This window comes from Cottoperca gobio, chromosome 4, assembly GCF_900634415.1.
Source record: "Cottoperca gobio chromosome 4, fCotGob3.1, whole genome shotgun sequence".
Classification (NCBI taxonomy): Eukaryota; Metazoa; Chordata; class Actinopteri; order Perciformes; family Bovichtidae; genus Cottoperca; species Cottoperca gobio.
In genome coordinates, this window is record NC_041358.1 from 15663946 (window position 1) to 15681233 (window position 17288).

A 17288-nucleotide genomic window follows, 5' to 3' on the forward strand; every position below is an offset into this window, starting at 1 on the left:
CTAAAAAGAAAAGGATCTTTTGAAAGAAAACTTTTGAAAAATAGGACATTTCAAATCCAGTGTATGTTTCTCAGTTCTATTGTCTTGGTCTATTTTCTGATGTGGGAGTTATAAAACTTAGACAAAATGTGTTGATTTAACCAGCTCTGTTCTCAGATCACAATTACAGTCAAACTATTCCAGTATAAGGCTCATACAGTATTTGCCTTTGTCTGCGCATCAGTGCAAATACTCCCGTCAGCCACATGCCAACCATTGGCAACCTCTCCAATCTCTGAATCCCTGAACATAGTGTGAACCTGCGACTTGGATGAATGATGAATGAAAAGACAGGGAATGCATTGAAAGTTACATGTGAGGTGTTCTGAATGAGTTTTAATGAACTGAACTGTTGTCGTGTCAGGTACGAGCAGCTTGTATTTACAGCATCAAGGAAAATGTTAGGTACAAGCAGATTTAGGACTTAAGTTTGTGTGTGTTGTGTGAATTCACAAGGTTTTGTTTTGGGCGGAGGAGGTTTGGGACACTGACAGTCTGTTGGTCAAAGATGAAACTTTGTTTGATCTCCGTTTTTCCATCTCCCCTCAGCCCTGTTGGGAAAGCAGTGTTCGCTTGAAATACGACTAAAGGTTTAAGTGACATTTCCGGGGTTCCTGCTTTTACATTACATTACATTGAGGTGAAGCTTTTGTCCAAAGCGACTTACATTAGGTGCAAATAATCATGCGGATACAACTTCGAACACACAGTACATTAGCTTAAAATAGGTGAAATCATTTAAAGTGCTGTACAATAGCTCCATATAAGCCAAACGGATGTAAGTGCTGTACACAGAAATAAGAAGATTTTTTTTATTAATTCATTAATTATTGGCCACGGTGCTGTCAAACAGGTGGGTTTTCGGGTTGTTATTTTTGTAACTCAAGCGGGCTCCGTTTTTAGACAGAACGAGGCCCCACCAAGCAGCATAATGAAAATCTATCCAGGCTGCAACACAGCTCTGGCATGTGTCTACACAGGCAGAGCTGTAATCACTGCTTAATGTTTGTGCACTGATGAGATGAGGAAGGAAACAGATGTAAACTGGTGCAGTTGGGGGTTGCCAGTTTACTCCTGCATGAAGGGAGTGCTGGCCACAGATAGTTCTCCCATGGAACGAGCTAACAACGCTATAATTCAAGCCTGGCCATATTTAGGCAGAGCTCAGTGCTATGTAAACAGAGCTAACTGCAGAGGGGAGGGCTCACTCCTGCACTCGTGTCCGTGTCCATCAACAGTGCTTGCACATAGCTGAGTTAAGAAAGGTTATAAAGATTCTCAAGCTGTAAAAGTAAAAGTAGATCTGAAGAATTTAGAGACTCCCACAAGTGTCTCTGAATTTGTAGTGCATCATTACAAGACATACTTGAGAGTCATTGTATGAATTCCCTTGAAGAATGCTGCTACTTTGAGATGGACGACCTGGACTACCTCTCAGGACTGCGAGGTCTGCACAAGAGATCAGCATAAGAGAGCCGGTGTTGTTAAACCTTTACACGGCAGCATGAGTGAGGCGCTCTTGGAAAGCTCTGGGGAGACTGGTTCCTTCCCACTCAGCAGCACTCAGCCAATCAGGCTGAAACCGCAGTCAACGTCTGGATCGCCCTGTGGATCCCCAAGGATGTCCCCCTGCAACTCTCCTCGAAACTCCCCCCGGCACTCTCCTCTGCTGTTCCGCAAGCTCCTCGTGAACCGTAGCATCGCCCTGCAGAGGCGCTTCACCTTGGCACACACACCCAGGTAGTATTAATAATTAGAAGCCTTTGGCATGGCTATAACATGGTGAGGATACAAAGGGCTTTGTCTGCAGAAGTTGTAGTACATGGATAATAGGGCTGTGAATCTTTAGGTATCTCACGATTCGATTTAAAATTGATTCTTGTTTCAGAACAATGCCCGATTCAGTACACAGGGGTGCTAGTTTCAGAATGTACTACAGTTTACTGTGCGCTAATAAAGCAGGTGTGGCAAATTATGGCATGAAAGCAGAGTAAAGTGTGTATAGGATTATGGAGTTATATGTTATATTTGAAAAAAGTGATATCAACTGATTGCAATAATGTAAACACACAAAGGCAAGCCTAAGATATTTATAAATTCTAAACTTGCACAACAAGTTGTTCTCAATTCTTCAAGAACAACAAATTCAAGTAACACAAAAAATAAAAAGGCTCCATATACAACTGGTAGGCCATTTCATTTCTGAGAAACTTACCAATTTCAAAAATAAATTGTAACAAAGTAACATTTGTGTGATTTTCAATAAATAACAATAAAGCTTGACACACGTCAGACTTTTGACATTGTGATCCTGCTGATCAAGTGTTTTTCTGGGAGTGATAGGTAAAGGGGCATGTTTCAGTACAAAGGCTGCCTTTTCATCATCAAATGTGTGTCATGGGTTTGCTGTGGTAAAAAAAAGGCCCATTGTCTGATGAGAAGGTAACTGTGGGAAGCCATGATTTTGTTGACGTCTGGACCGGTGTAGTCTCAATGGTACTCATTGTTCTTGAAATGAAAAAGAGTTTCTTGTTCTTGCCTAAGGTGTCCAGCTCTGCGTTCAGCAGACCTGGCATAAGTCAAAGAGTGAGGAGAAAGGATCCTATGGCCCGGACTGCTTGTCTCTGACCTGAGGTTTTAGCAGAGACACACAGCATCATGTGTCTCTTCTACGTCAGAGCAGATGGAGCTGATAAAGATTTTGTAGCAACAACTCCTAAATTGGTATTTCATGTCTTGTATGATTAAAAGATATCTTCAGAACGGTGTTGTTATAGATGGAGATTAATGTCATTTCAGAACAGAACAGAATGTTAAGTATAGATAACAGCATGTCATTTTCTGATTTTAAAAATAGAAACTTACCATGGCAGTGCGAGAAAAAGCAGTGCTGGTGGGGTAGTGACGTATGAAATAGATTTTCCATGTACATGACCATGACCTGTAGGTCATTTGAAATAACTCAGAGAAAGCTGCATGGAAGGAAAATCCCCCTGATGTCTCAAGCCCTCATTTTTCAGACTTCTCCGAAACACACAGTAAAGTGTTGTTCGGGTGATGAAAGAACAAATTCACAAGGTGTTTGTAAGCCACTGTTGAATTGAATTACTTGTATAAAATGATTTAATGAGCTTAACATGTTGGTGTTTCTCATCTGATCTGAGTAATTGTTGCTCTTACAGACAGCTGTTTCAACTTAAGAGGATTTAAATTCTGAGAAATATTAGCCTTTCCCACATCTTAGCAATGTTTTCATATTGATATGTTTAATATGCTCTCACCATGAGGCTGTGGAGGTATATATGTGGCTCCTAGCTGTTTGCAACAGTAGTGTTGTTTTTTGTCCTGCAGTTTTAATTGTAAACCTCTTTATTGTCAGTTTCACGTACATACACATAATTCTTAATAAACCTTTGAAAACCCAGAGGGATATTAATCCTATAATATGATACAGTGTGGCATTTGCATTCGAGTTATTTTGGTGCAAAGAGCGCACCTTAGACACCATACGCAATGCTTTTTCTCATTGATCCTCATTAATCCAGTTATTGCTCGAGACCGTTCAACCAACACATTTCTTATTAAACTCTGATGAGAAAAGCTCCCTTGCCAATCTAACTCACTGCCAGTTTTCAGAGAAAAGCAATTAAAGTTAACCAAATTTCAACAGGTGTGTCTAAGAGTAAAATCAAGCAATTATTTTTTAACTGGAAATCCCCCTGACAAGTGCAATAAATAAGAGTGATGGCCAGAGGAAAGGCTGTAATAGTTCACGGATCAAAACAAAGCTTTAAGTAGCACCACCATGAGTTGTTTTCATATGTATCAGACTGTCAATATCAATTATTATTATTAGTCATTTTGGATTCAATTGTAAGGTGAGGCATGTTTGACTATATTAGACAGGCCCGTAACTGAGAGACTAGATCCAGGGGCGTCATGATCATATGGTTAGTGGTCAGTCAGTCATTTTATATCTCGATAATGATATATATCACAATATAGCATATTTTCTGGTGATTCAATAAATTACATAAAACATAAATATGACATAACCACACGGTAAAGCCTATCTTTGTATACTGCTGTGTGAATTAAATAGTACTGAAATAGTAATTAAAAAATACTGAAACATTTCTCATTTATTGAAGAACTGCAAAATGAACATAACAGTTTTAGGTGACACTATAGAGGAAAAATAAATACAAATATTTTCATATATACACCGTTTGTTAGAGTCATTGAACTGAGTGCTAGTTTGAAGTGTGATGTATCAATAAAGCCGCTGATCTTCAAATTATATTCACTCAAAATATTCAGATTTTCAGAGAAAATTGAGTTAATGTGTGCTTGTTATTATCAATTTAGACGACGTAATTGTGTATCACATTATCTTGATATATGATTTCATCACGATTCGATTCCATTGAAAGATAAATAATCATATTGAATAACCGTCCCTATAGCTGTTATATCAGGCTCATAAGTCTTTATCCTCTTATTACCTCAGTTTATGACGTAGTTCACATTAATGCACCGACCACATGAAAAGCAGGTTATACCACATTTAGAAGATAATCACGTATGTCTGTTCAGTATCCTCTTTTTAATTGGCAGTGTTCACGCTGTTCTCAGGGAAGTGGTTGTGGTGGCTTTGACTGTTTCCACGTAACAAGCGTCCCTCTATCTGAAGCTGAAATGTTTAAATTTTTAAGTGCTAGCAGTTTGAAACACAAGCTCTGCCCTCTCTGCTGTTAGCAATGTGGAAATATAAATGATGGTAACATTAAAAGTTGATATATCATTTTGTTTTGATGAGTCACTTACATGGTGCCAGTTAAATCTATATTGATGCTCGTATCTCTACTTGAGAGCCAGTTTTTTAACAGCTCTGTGTACATCTCACTGCTGTCTCCTGCAGGTTAAAATGTTATTGTTGTCAGCTTCCAGGTGGAGGAAGTAAATGTGTGTACCATCCCCTTTAGCTTCTGACTTACTACTATACCACATGTGAAATGTGAGTGTAGAGAAGTTGTGAAATTTGTCTTCCTCACTCTGGCAGACTCTTTAGTTCCTTTGCCTCTGTGGACCCCCCAGGATCTTTATAATCTGTCTTTTGTATTTGTTTAGACAATTTTATATTATATGTTATTGTGCCAGTATTCATTCTTAAGTATTCAGCTTTTCCTCCATAATTACTACTTTATTCTGATAATGGTAATTGATTAATCATTTACGTTGTTCTTAAAGCAAAACTTGTGCAAACTTTCACTGCTTGCAGTGTTTTAAATGAGAGAATGTGTTGCTCTTCTGGGTTTTGGAGTGCTGGTGAAAACAAAAGAAGACATTTAAAGACGTCATCTTGGAGTTATTATGGCCATTTTTCACTAGTTTTTAATTGATTAATGGAGGCACGGATCTCTGCTTGTCTGGCTGATATCTCTCAGTGGATGGCCGCACATCACTTGAAACTCAACCTTGACAAGACCGAGCTCCTTTTCCTACTGGGTAAGGGCTCTCCCATCCAAGACCTTAGCATTAACATCGGCACCTCTGTTGTTTCCCCAACTCTGACTGCAAGGAATCTGGGTGTGACGCTGGACAACCAACTGTCCTTCGGTCCCAACATCGCTGCAACAACCCGCTCCTGCAGATGCACTCTGTACACTCAGGAGGATACGTCCCCTACTGACTCAGAAGGCGACGCAGGTTCTTGTTCAGGCTCTTGTCATCTCACGCCTTGACTACAGCAATTACCTCCTCGCTGGACTGCCTGCATGTGCCATCCGACCTCTACAGCTCATCCAGAATGTAGCAGCCCGACTGGTCTTCAATCTACCCAAGTTCTCCCACACTACACCGCTTCTCCGCTCCCTTCACTGGCTACCAGTAGCTGCCCGAATCTGCTTCAAGACTCTGGTGCTGGCCTACCGTGCTTTGAATGGATCAGCCCCTTCCTACATCCAGGCCATGGTTGAACCATTCACCCCAGCGCGTTCACTTCGCTCTGCATCGACCAATCGGCTCGCCACTCCCTCACTACGAGTGGGACCCAGATTTTCCTCAAACAAAACCTGCCTGTTTGCTATCCTGTCTCCAAAATGGTGGAACGACCTCCCCATTAATGTCAGGACAGCAGACAGTCTTCACACCTTCCGTCGCAGACTGAAAACTCACCTGTTTCGACTGCACCTCGGCGAATGAGAAAAATAATAAATTCTGTTCTTTGTATGTTGCACTTATATTGGTTTGGCTTATTTATAGCTAATAGTTGAATTTGTTTCAGTATGTTGCACTTATGTAGCACTTCAAACTGGCTATTTGAAGACAGTGTTCACTTCTACGATTGTACCTATTTGAAGCTATTGTACTTACAAGATTCTTGTTGTTCGGAGTTGTATCTCCATGATTGTTTGCACTTTTTGTACGTCGCTTTGGACAAAAGCAAAATGTAATGTAATGGAATTAAACAAGCCTTGCTTACAGTATCATGAATCATAACCCCTGTATCATATATTTAGTGTAGCCAGAAACTTGTGAAACTCAGCCCTATAATTTATGTTATTATGTGACACTAAAACTCTCAAAAACTCTTTTGTAGAAATGTTAACCCCCCCCCCCTCCACACACACACACACACACACACACACACACACACACACACACACACACACACACACACACACCCCTTGCCACCCTGCCCAGCACCAACTCTAACAATATCCCACTGTAATTATGTAGCTGCAGGGCATCAGAAGGAGGGTGTCGGGTCAGGTGGCCCGTTGATCTCACGTGTCAACACCAGCTCTGCCATACACAAAAACACCCACCAGCCATGCTGTGGAGTCAGATCTCCCTTTAACAAGTTGGGACAGACCAACATGTTCCTCTGTAACTGTCTAAATGTAGGAGTACTTTCAGTCTGTCAAAGCTCAGAAGGAATCAACACACTTTTTCTTTGTCTTAAAATGTTGCTTCAAAGAAGATCAGCCTTTAACTTGATACCAACACTTTTAAGTTGAGCTCTTGCCTATTTATCTTGGCATTGGATATTCTGTACAAAACAGACTCCTCGACAGCGCCTGAGGACTTAGTGGGCTGTCCTCAATGGGCTCCCCATGCTCGCACAGTGCTGGAGGAAGAGGTCAACCTCACTGACGCTACTCTGCAGTATCATTGCTCTCAGCAACTACTCAACCCTTCCCCTTTCCTGCAAACAGAGTGAGTGAGTGAGTGACAGAAGTAGAGTGACAAAGCTACGTTGAACTTTTTTTAGACTTCTCTCAAGATCTTCTCTACAATTTGGAGCTGTGCTACTAAAGATCCAGGATGTATTCAGGAATGTAGTCAATGTCACGTCTGGGAAAACAACAACAAATCAGTAAGAGAGGAGAGACAACTGTGGAAAGTCCTTCAATGCAGCTGAGTCTTCAGTTACAGAAGCTCCCTCTCTGCTGCTTCCTTCTGGAGAGACTAATTGTACTTCACACTCCAGTCAGCCTTGCTTGCCTGGGACTTCATTTGGACAACTCTGTAACATTCCTCAATGTTTTTTTCTGGATCCTGAGGCACTGAGTATTAATGCAGATCAGTCCTCCATCTGACTGTGTTAGTTTTATTTTCGTTTCCCACCTGGAATCCTCCTGTGCTTTGGTTTATCGCAGTACAAAACCTAATGGAGTCAATCCAGAACCGTCTGGTGGTTTACGGGAGAAGAATAACAGACTGAGTTGTAAAGTTCAAGAATCCACAAGAGGCTCGGTTCAGATGTTAAGATTATTTTCTTTACAACCCAGGGTGTCTCGTATGAGTCAGGAGCTCAAGGGACAATGAACAAAGACCTGGGATTGGCAAGGAAAGGGCCGCAGATTGGTTTCGGGCACGGTCGGAGACACTCATGCTTGGGGTATGTTCATAAACTATGCATCCTGCATCTTTTTCAGCGCACATATTCATGAGAGGGAGTGTTCATGCACGCTGCAGAGTACAGCGACATGTGTGGCTCACAGACCTGGAGGGATAGTTTCACTGCCCTGGCATCATTTATATTTAAACAGAACACTTAAGTCATTACTGTTATTGTTGATAATACACGCAGGGTTTTATTAGGAATTACTTTTATGGTCTGATTTGAATAGTGATAGAGAGAACTGGCATATATGTGTTAATGGAAAGACAAAAACTTATGATGTAGTTAACATGAAATGCAAGATTGAGGTGAAAACTGTATATTCATCTTCCTAATATCATGAAAACACCTACAGTAAGCTGCAATATGTGCACAGATCGTAATTCCCTAATAATGTGATACTAAAAAGTATAAATATATATATATGTAACATGTAGGTTAGTGTCAACTGAATACCTGGTGTTGGTGTCAGCCTGAAGAATAAAAGAGCAAGTGCTTTTGTGTAAAGTTGCACTGGTCCACCAGAATACAGTGAGAGAGTATCACTTTAGTTTTCCTTTTCTCCATCTGCACAGCATTCTGGGAAATTTCATATGGTCGTGGTGGTGGGAAAAGATTCAAATGTTTATGACCTGCAAACATTTGCGTCATCAGACAGCTGAAGACTTTTTTGTAATTGCAGAGTTGGTCTGATGAGGTTTAAAAATACTGTATGTTGAAGATGTAGCTCCATATTTGGGTTTAATTACCTTGAATGACGCACTTTGGCTGATCAGGCTATTCATATTGGTTTGGGTTTCAGGCACTTAAGTTTTAGTAAGTCAGATGTACTAGAGCTTTCCGAAAATAGGATTTTTCCAGTTGTAAATGCAACCTGGATGTTATTTACTAGTCAGAAACAATAATAATAACATTAATCTTTTGTCATTTAGCAGTAGCATCTATTCATTGTAGCAAAACTAGAAAAGGCAAGTTATTGTGAATTGGGTTTATCAATGTGATAATGTGTTCATTAGAGTGAGAAAATCTAGAAGGAGAAGTGATGGGAAATGTTAAACAGGAACTTTCATAATTTTATAGATATTGCTAATGGCAGTGTGTACGGTAGAAAGGGTTGTTAGGGCTCAAATAGCGAGATGGGGGTTGCACCCTGAGCTTTGAGACCAATGTGTGACTTTGTGGTTCTTGAGCTGCAGTTTGTTTTACTTGTTGGCAATTTACCCAACGACATTTGAGAGGAAGCAAGTTTAGTTTGTGGCAAGTTTCATTCAACTTCCTGTTGTTGCTGAAAGTCTCCCAGAGACATATTTCAGTGCGTTGACCCTGAGACAAATGCTGCTGAACACAAAGCAATGAAGTGAGTGTTTGTGTTCAAGCTGTTTTAAAGCAGATTCACATGCAGCACAGTTTACAATTGTAGAAGTGCATGTGCCTAAATTTGTGAATAATGCATTTTTCTCTGACACTGTGTGTATGTACAGTATGTGAGTTGTGAGTGTCTATGAGCAGAGGGAGGGTATTGGTGGATGGATAGTCCCGCCTGTTGTTGCTGATGTAGAAGGGACTGACTCATGTTACACTGACGACAAACCCACACTGCCTTCTGTGTGTTTGTGTCAAGTAATAAACACAGACATGTTCCCATTGCATGCATGTTTAAATGTGTTTATAGGTCTTCTAATGTGTTGTGGGTTTTTTTGTGTCCTCGCTTGTGTGTTCATGCCTGTTACTGTCCTCAGTTCCGGTAAACATTAAACTGGGATTGATGGGCACCGCCCAGCTCTCCACGTTGCTGCTGGGTTAGTGGTTGACTGAGCCTCACATCTCAGCACGACCACAAACACATGCCACACCTTCACTACCGTCACCCACAGCAAGAACCATAGAGTTCAAGAAGAGGTAAAGGAAAAACACCGTAGGCTTTAATTTGAAGGTCAAAGCTGGAGTCTCAGCTTCAGATCTATACCTATCTGTACCTGTGATACTTTTATTACAAATGACCTAGAAATGTCATTGTTGATGTCAAAGAAGGAAAAGTTAGTTAATACTGTCTGAAGTGACACTAAGTGACAGGCAACAGTCACCATTTGACCACGGCCCAACTCATTTAGTTTTGAAGTGAGCAACTTTTGGGTTTCTAGGTTGCATTTCAAAGAAGCTGTAGGGTGTCTTTACCCATCTTATCTGGCAGCTTTGCATATCTGTCAGACACATAGATGTAGACTCATCTAGGGTAAGGGAAATTGGGGTAATTTGGAAATGTTACTACGTCATGATTTTGCAAGTCGTCAGAGTGACTTCCCCGATAAAATGAGTCATGCTCCTGTTAACACACGACAGAAACTGTCAATGTAAAAAAAGCCAGATTAAAGCTTTGTGGAGCAAGTTTAACACTCTTAGATCATCCTAACTGAGGCAGCCTGCTCAGTCCCATATTGGTCCCAGCTTATCATCTAGTGCATTCCCAAAAGGATACTTGTTTCTGACCCAGTACGGCCACAGCTGAGTACAAGCAGAGCAGGAGTGATAAGGAGGAGGAGGGGGGGAGGGGGGGATAACACAACAGACCCCCAAAATAAGACCCCCGAGCCTGGAATAGTTCTCCAGCCCCGCCAGCCTGGCTGCACATAACACGTGAATTTGACATGTGTTTCTTGTTTCTTGTGTACACACACACGCACACACACACACACACACACACACACACACACACACACCCTGCCACAGCCACACATCCCAAAATCTATATTGATGGTTCTGCCAGAGAATTGCTGTCGGTACTTTCAGGTCATGTTTCCAAATGACTGTAGGTGTTTTAGCAGTAATGGAAAATAATCCGTTTTGAGAGGTTTTTTAGTTTTGCTCTTGTTGAGATGCTGTTGTGGAAGATGTGCGTTTAATGCTGGGAAAGGTGTAGTCTGTTGGACCGAGGGTTAAAACATTTCATCTTTCCCACCCTCTGACTTTTTCAATACCATCTTTTCAGTGATGAATTGATATTGACCATTTCAATTTCTTGCAGTTTCTATTGTTAACTGTGGCAATAAGTGTCTTACCCTGTTGCCTAGCCTTGTTTATGTGGTTGTGCATGGAGTGTCTCTGTATATGTGTGTTTGTTTCTCTCCTGTATGTGAATTTAAGGTAGTTTCTAGGCACAGAGCGACCTCTGCTGGATAGTCCGCCCATCTTCAGCAGACTGAATCAGCAGCACTCTGACTGTACTCATCTATTGGCTGAGTAATAGTTTAACTTTGTGTGAACTCAGTGAATGTGGGTGTTGTTGGAAATCCTGACTCATGGTTGGTCCACCTATCTTGGACAAATAAAGATTAAAGCCAAAAAAAACAACCAAATTAAGTAACAAATTGTGTTCTATTGCAACTGCAGGTTGTGTGTTTTGTGTGAGGCGCAGGAGAAGCAGCATGACTTCAACCCTGCAGGAGGATATAAATATTAGTAATAACTAAACAGCAACCACGAGTCACATTGCCACGAATCAGACACGTATCAGAGGACTCCATGTGAAAGCAGCACAAACCACAATTAGAAAAGTTAGAGTGTGATTACTTCTGTTCACGCTTTATTATTATTAATGTGACTAAAGCAGCTCTCTGATAAACATGTCCTGTCTTCTCTGCGTGGTTGGAAGCCTCTGGCCCAATTCCCAACCCACACGGATTTAGAGATCCGTGTGGGTTTAGGGCTGTCCCACTGTCAAATCGCCAAGTGCATGAGGCCTCTCTCGCAGACCTTTTGAGCCCTTTATGCACACAATTCACAGCTTTGTGACGTTAAAACACGGGATTACCAGGGGAACCCCTGAGGCGTTAAAGAAAGAGGGTGCGCGGCACGCGGGTGTTCAGGTGTTCAGGCGGGCAAATTAAATGTACACAGAAACATTGACATTAAAGATTTAAGACGGTACATAACACATACCACATGAAATCAGAAGAATGCAAGCATAAGCTACTTAATTCATCAACCATTTATTTACATTTGTCTTAATAATAATGCTGTTTTGACAAAGATTAGTCAAATTCATTATTTGAAAATTACCAGGTGACGTCAGTTAAGTCCTTCTGGGTTCAGGGTTACGGCCATGTGTGTCATCTTAAAGATGTGTCCACTAGATGGTGCAAGTCTTTCTCTGATCTGCTATTACAAATATAATGTACATGTGCAGACAAAGTTTTGCCAGGTCTTATAGACAGCCACAACCACCACACCCGTGCAGAGTCTCCAGGATACATTACTGTCTTTAAACGTAGAATTAAATCACTGTGAAACTGAGAGCACAGTCAGTCTTTCAGAAGAAGGTTTGGACTTATCTGACAATACTACGAGCTTCCTGTTTTCAAAAAGAAGATCTGTTATGCCTTTTGAGGCCCGGAGCCTGAAGCCGTATTGCCTCAGTGAAGTGTTTATGCTCACGGAGAAGCTGCAACAGAATGCTAAGTTTCTCAACACTGAGGCTGTATGTGAAGTTGTGTAATGCCGGACTCTTAAGCATACAAACACTTCAAAATCAGCTCTGGACTGTACAATAGTGAACATTATTAATGAACAACATACATGTTCATGTCATTTTTTCTGAAGCTGTGAACTTCCATCATATCATCAGCAGACTTGACTGATAACATAACTTTGATACTGTATATGAGTATAAACTACAGATGCACACAGACACTGAGATGTGCACTTTCTCATACTCCCAAACACACTCGTGCACGCACATGCATGACACTCCCCCCTGGCAGCTTATTCTCATTACTAGGCGTTATGTTGTCATAAGAGCCAGCAGCCAGATGGACCGTAGAATTAATTTGACTGGTGGATTTAGTTACACAGCGGCCTCACAAACACCTCATTCTCAGCAAACCTCCACCCCGGCATCTGTTTTGAGGTCCAACATGTTTCCCAAGCATGTTGCACAAGCAGGGAGGAGAGCATTGGTGGGAGGGGTTACGCGTTTTAAGTTGAGAAGAAAATCAAAACATAGTAAACAGCTAAATGTCATATTGGAAATCACTGCATGAAAAACTTAATACTTGTTATTTAAGGTTTTTAAGTGAACTAGTGCCAGTCCATGCTTTTTTTTTGTTTGTCTTTGTTCAGTACTGTGAATAATTTAGCTATTATTCCATTGCATGATTTTAAACTCAAGCCAACACTTTTTTTGTACAAAAATTGGATCCAGGAAAGTTTACAAGAAGCAATTCTGAAAGTGAGACTTGCATAAATCACCTTTTCACGGTGGAAGTGTTTGCACATGTTGTCAAGGCAGTAACTCCTGTTCGGGTTCTCCCAAAGGCAAAGTGGTTCCATGCACCCCAGTCACCTGATCTGAGATTCTGTAGGAGCCATGCTGATTATGTCCTGGTTGTGGAAGGGGGGACAGCTCACAGGGAATAGCAGTCTAAATGTGTTTTGTCCATTTGGAGAAACTTTGTTATTGTGTCCTCGGGGTGTGTTGTTTGGTGTGCTGCAGGAATATTGGGTACTGGAGACATTTGGCAGATGATGTAATTCTGCTGGCTCCTTTGAACTGTGACTGACAGCATGTACAGGGCAGTTGATTGTGAAGTGGTTCCGATGAGGGTCAGCACCAATGAGGCCAACAAACTGCGGGTTTCCGCTTTTGAGTTGAGACCAAGTTGCTTTCCCTAAAGTGAAGATGCTCAAGTGTCTCAGTATTTAGTTTATGAACGAGGGTAATGCAACGGATTGGCGCAGCACTCACAGTGATGTTGACATTATACCAGACTGTCGTGGTTTACAGGAAAAATGTGATTTGAGTCTGACTCAGTTCAAGTGAAGGTGAGTTACGGGTCAGTGTAATAGACTGACAAATATGGAAAGACGATGAGGTCATTGTTCGTCTCTTTTTCCCTGCCGTTCGATGTTTCAGTTTTATAACGCCAGCTGGTGTGTTGTATGAGGCGTTGCAAACAGCAGTCTGCGTATTCTTTATTCCAACTTTATTGAATACAAAGATTCAGACAGACATATGTGCAACATGACTGCCACAAATACTGAGAATTGTTTTAATCATAAAGTGAAATAATCAAAATTATTTATAAAAAAATAACAAAGTGTCTTATAAAAGTGTGAGAAGGGATTACTTAAAATACAATTCTAGTAAGTCAAGTAGTTTTAATAAATTCTTACTATTATGTTCGGGAAATAAACACGACCAATAATTGTTTTAATACTTCAAAAACAGGAGATCTATATTTGTGTAAATAATATTTTACCAGCAGAATCAAATTAAGATATTCAGTATGTCAGTATTAATTAATGACCTCATCGGCTTTCTATACAAATGATGTGCGTGTGGGGGGGGTGGGATTTCCGAAACTTTTCGACCATCCGACAAGCAGTTCTGAGCATACAGTAGTGGTAGCTTAATTCAAATTGGACAGTGAGCTACTTGTGTCTCCATAAATGCAGGGAAAACTTTGCATGATGTCCTTGAATAGTTTTCATATTTCTGAACAACTAAGCCATCAGTCCCAGTTCTGGCACTCAACCTCACTCAGTGTGGAAATTGCCCACAACTGGCACCATCCGACATCACCCAGCTGGTATAAAAATGTACCAATAGCAGATAACTGCTGCAATATCAGGCATTTTAAATCAAATTGAGGCAAGTCTATACAGCAGTTCTAAAAACATCAATGAGAACATATATAAAACAGTGTGTGTGTGTGTGTGTGTGTGTGTGTGTGTGTGTGTGTGTGTGTGTGTGTGTGTGTGTGTGTGTGTGTGTGTGTGTGTGGTTGTGTGTTGAGTTAAAATATCCACATGAGGCTGCCACACCACCTCAGAGAGTTTCCCTGTTCAGAGGCGCTGGTGTCTGAAACACGCACTGCACACGTAAACCACACATTTACCACATACTGCATATACATTTCCACACACACACAATCGCACACGCACGCACACACTGCATAATCTCACTCTACACACACCCATACACGTGATGCAACTACTATGACCACAGACCCTCCTCTATCTCTCTCGCTCACACACACATGCTGCACATACACTCACACAGAGTGCAAATCTTTTTTTAAAGCCTCAGTAGTCCATGTGCTGGAGGAGACAGACAGAGAGAGCCATAGAGAGACAGAGGGAGGGAGGAGTGTATCTCCAGAGAAGGGAGAGAGTTCAGTGCTGAACTTCTCCATGTGGATTTAACACCAACAGCTTTAGCTCTCCGCTTTGAGCTCTCCAAACCGCATGAAACAGCCGCGCTGAGGAAATGCCTCTTTAAAACCCACTCTGCTTTGATCCCCCTTCTTTCTTTTCACACTCAACTTGTTTCTGTACTGGAGGCATGTTGCTGAAACACACTGAGGACGGCTTTCCCCCGTCTGCCTGCGCCTCAATGGAAACCTGGTGTGGTATGGAGGGAGAGGAGAGAGCGCACAAGAGCCGAGGAGTAGAGGAGCGCCCGGAGGAGGGAGAAGAGGAGGATTAGTGGAGAACAAAGCAGAAGGGAGCCAAAAACCACCAGAAACATGAGTTTACCGACAAACTGTGTGTATCTGGCCCCCTCGGTCCAGGATCGCTACTTCAAAGTGAGGAATGGGAATATCTGCGGATCTCCATGCGCTGTCAACCGGCCCATCGACATTGTGCAGAAACGCAGGCGGTAGGCCAGATGTGGTTTTTAATCCAGATGTTATAATTGCACAACTCTAAACACACTGCTGTCTATTCTTTTTTTTTTAAACAAAGTTTCACAATATTTTAGCTGACAAACACTTCAACAACACACAATAAGTTATGAAAAATCACTATAACTGATATAATATTCTGATTGGGACTTTTATTGTGTTGCATTCAGTTGTAGTGTCTTAAGATAGTTAATAGTTTATCTTCTACTGTGATATTTCTATAAGATGGGTGGTCACAACATTATGAAAACCTACAACACATTCTAAAGTCAAAATAACACCCACAGGACAGAGGAGTTGAGCTCAGACTTAACAAATGACCTGAGTTTGTTTTTCAAGTGCTGCTTTAAGAGCGTAATGGTGAGTCAGATAGACAGATGTGGCTCCACAAGACGATCTGAGTAAGAGGCTCCTGAATCTTTGTGTGTGTACGTGTGCGTCTGTGTGTGTGTGTGTGTGTGTGTGTGTGTGTGTGTGTGTGTGTGTGTGTGTGTGTGTGTGTGTGTGGAGCTTGGAGTTTTGACTCTTTTATTTATCATTATATTATCAATTACTGCATAATTTGTTGCAATACACACATTGGAATATTTGTTCTCGTATAACCACTGAGACACATAGACTTGAAATATCTTTTGTCTATTGTTTTTGTTTTATGTGTACATACAGTCTAAAGGCTGAGTGTCAATGGTGAGAGAATAGTATTTATATAATAAGAGAAATTAAAGTAATGTGAAAGTAAAGTTTTAGATCTTAAAATATTAGATTTGTTTAGTTTTTTAATTTTTTAAACCATAAGATAGACAGAATATAACTAATATAGTTTACCCTCATGCATTACTACTCACCAAATGTGTACCTTAAAGTGGCTGCTGCCTTGAGGGTCACAGAAGGAACTGTGACTAATTTTGCAGCCAGCCTTTCATAAAGTCATGACGACATCAGCCTTTCTGGGCGGGGAGGGGGATCAAAGTGTCTTTATAATGTCAACCCACCAATAAAAAAAAACCTTCAAAGGGAGATTGCTAATGAACGCCAAGTCGCACATATTTATAGGCCTGATGGATCGACCACATGTGTGTAATAGCACAGTCAAAAAGCAGTGGAGAAAAGTAGAGTGCACTTTATAATCATCAAAATCCCTTTAATCCCTAGTTTCCATTAATTCCTACACGGAAACATGCCGCTTCCCTCGTCATCGCGTTACCTTGTAAGGTTTTACAGTTGGTTTTGGCAAACAGAGATTCATGTCTGTCGGTGCAGATATTTAGCTTCGGTTTTTAGGGTTATAATGACGTAGTTTGCTGTGTGTGGAAGGTTTCAGTCAGCTCCTCTTTACTTACTGTCTGATATAGTTATCTCTTCTAAGCTGAGTTATTTTATACTACTGAGTTTCTCATCGTGCCATATTCTGTCTCGTCTTTCCACTTCAGTGGTGCTGATAGGCCTGACGTCAGCCTGCGGCTTACTCATCATGTTTTACCTTCCAGCACAGATCACTGATGTCAACTAGACTTTGACGCATACAGTGAGAAGGGGAACTAACCGATCATCAATCTCGCAATAATAATAACAAAGATAATGTTAATGTCACCAAAGTTACTCAGCACTGTGAGATCAAAGCAACACAACAGCCCCATAAGAATCCATAATGTGAGTCA

At 41.1% G+C, this 17288-nt stretch overlaps 1 protein-coding gene and 1 long non-coding RNA gene across 7 annotated transcripts in view; one reads left to right on the forward strand and one right to left on the reverse strand.

Annotated features, from left to right (window-relative positions):
* pde4cb (phosphodiesterase 4C, cAMP-specific b) overlaps nt 1–17288 on the forward strand; it is an 84571-nt gene that overhangs the window by 35109 nt on the left and 32174 nt on the right. For 2 of the 6 annotated variants that reach the window (XM_029430085.1, XM_029430086.1), the window contains exon 1: nt 1261–1779. The exons of 2 other annotated variants lie outside the window; for them this stretch is intronic. In XM_029430085.1, coding sequence (XP_029285945.1) covers nt 1544–1779 — 236 coding nt within the window. In that variant the 5' untranslated portion in view covers nt 1261–1543. Of the gene's footprint in view, nt 1–1260; nt 1780–7578; nt 7946–15334; nt 15606–17288 lie in introns of those variants that run through there. 2 more of the 6 variants (XM_029430090.1, XM_029430089.1) reach the window with 2 other exon arrangements.
* LOC115007284 (uncharacterized) lies at nt 15215–16509 on the reverse strand. Its single transcript, XR_003832167.1, has 3 exons — nt 16476–16509; nt 15482–15565; nt 15215–15346 (listed from the first exon to the last, which is right to left on the reverse strand). It is a non-coding gene; the product is annotated as an uncharacterized LOC115007284 (long non-coding RNA).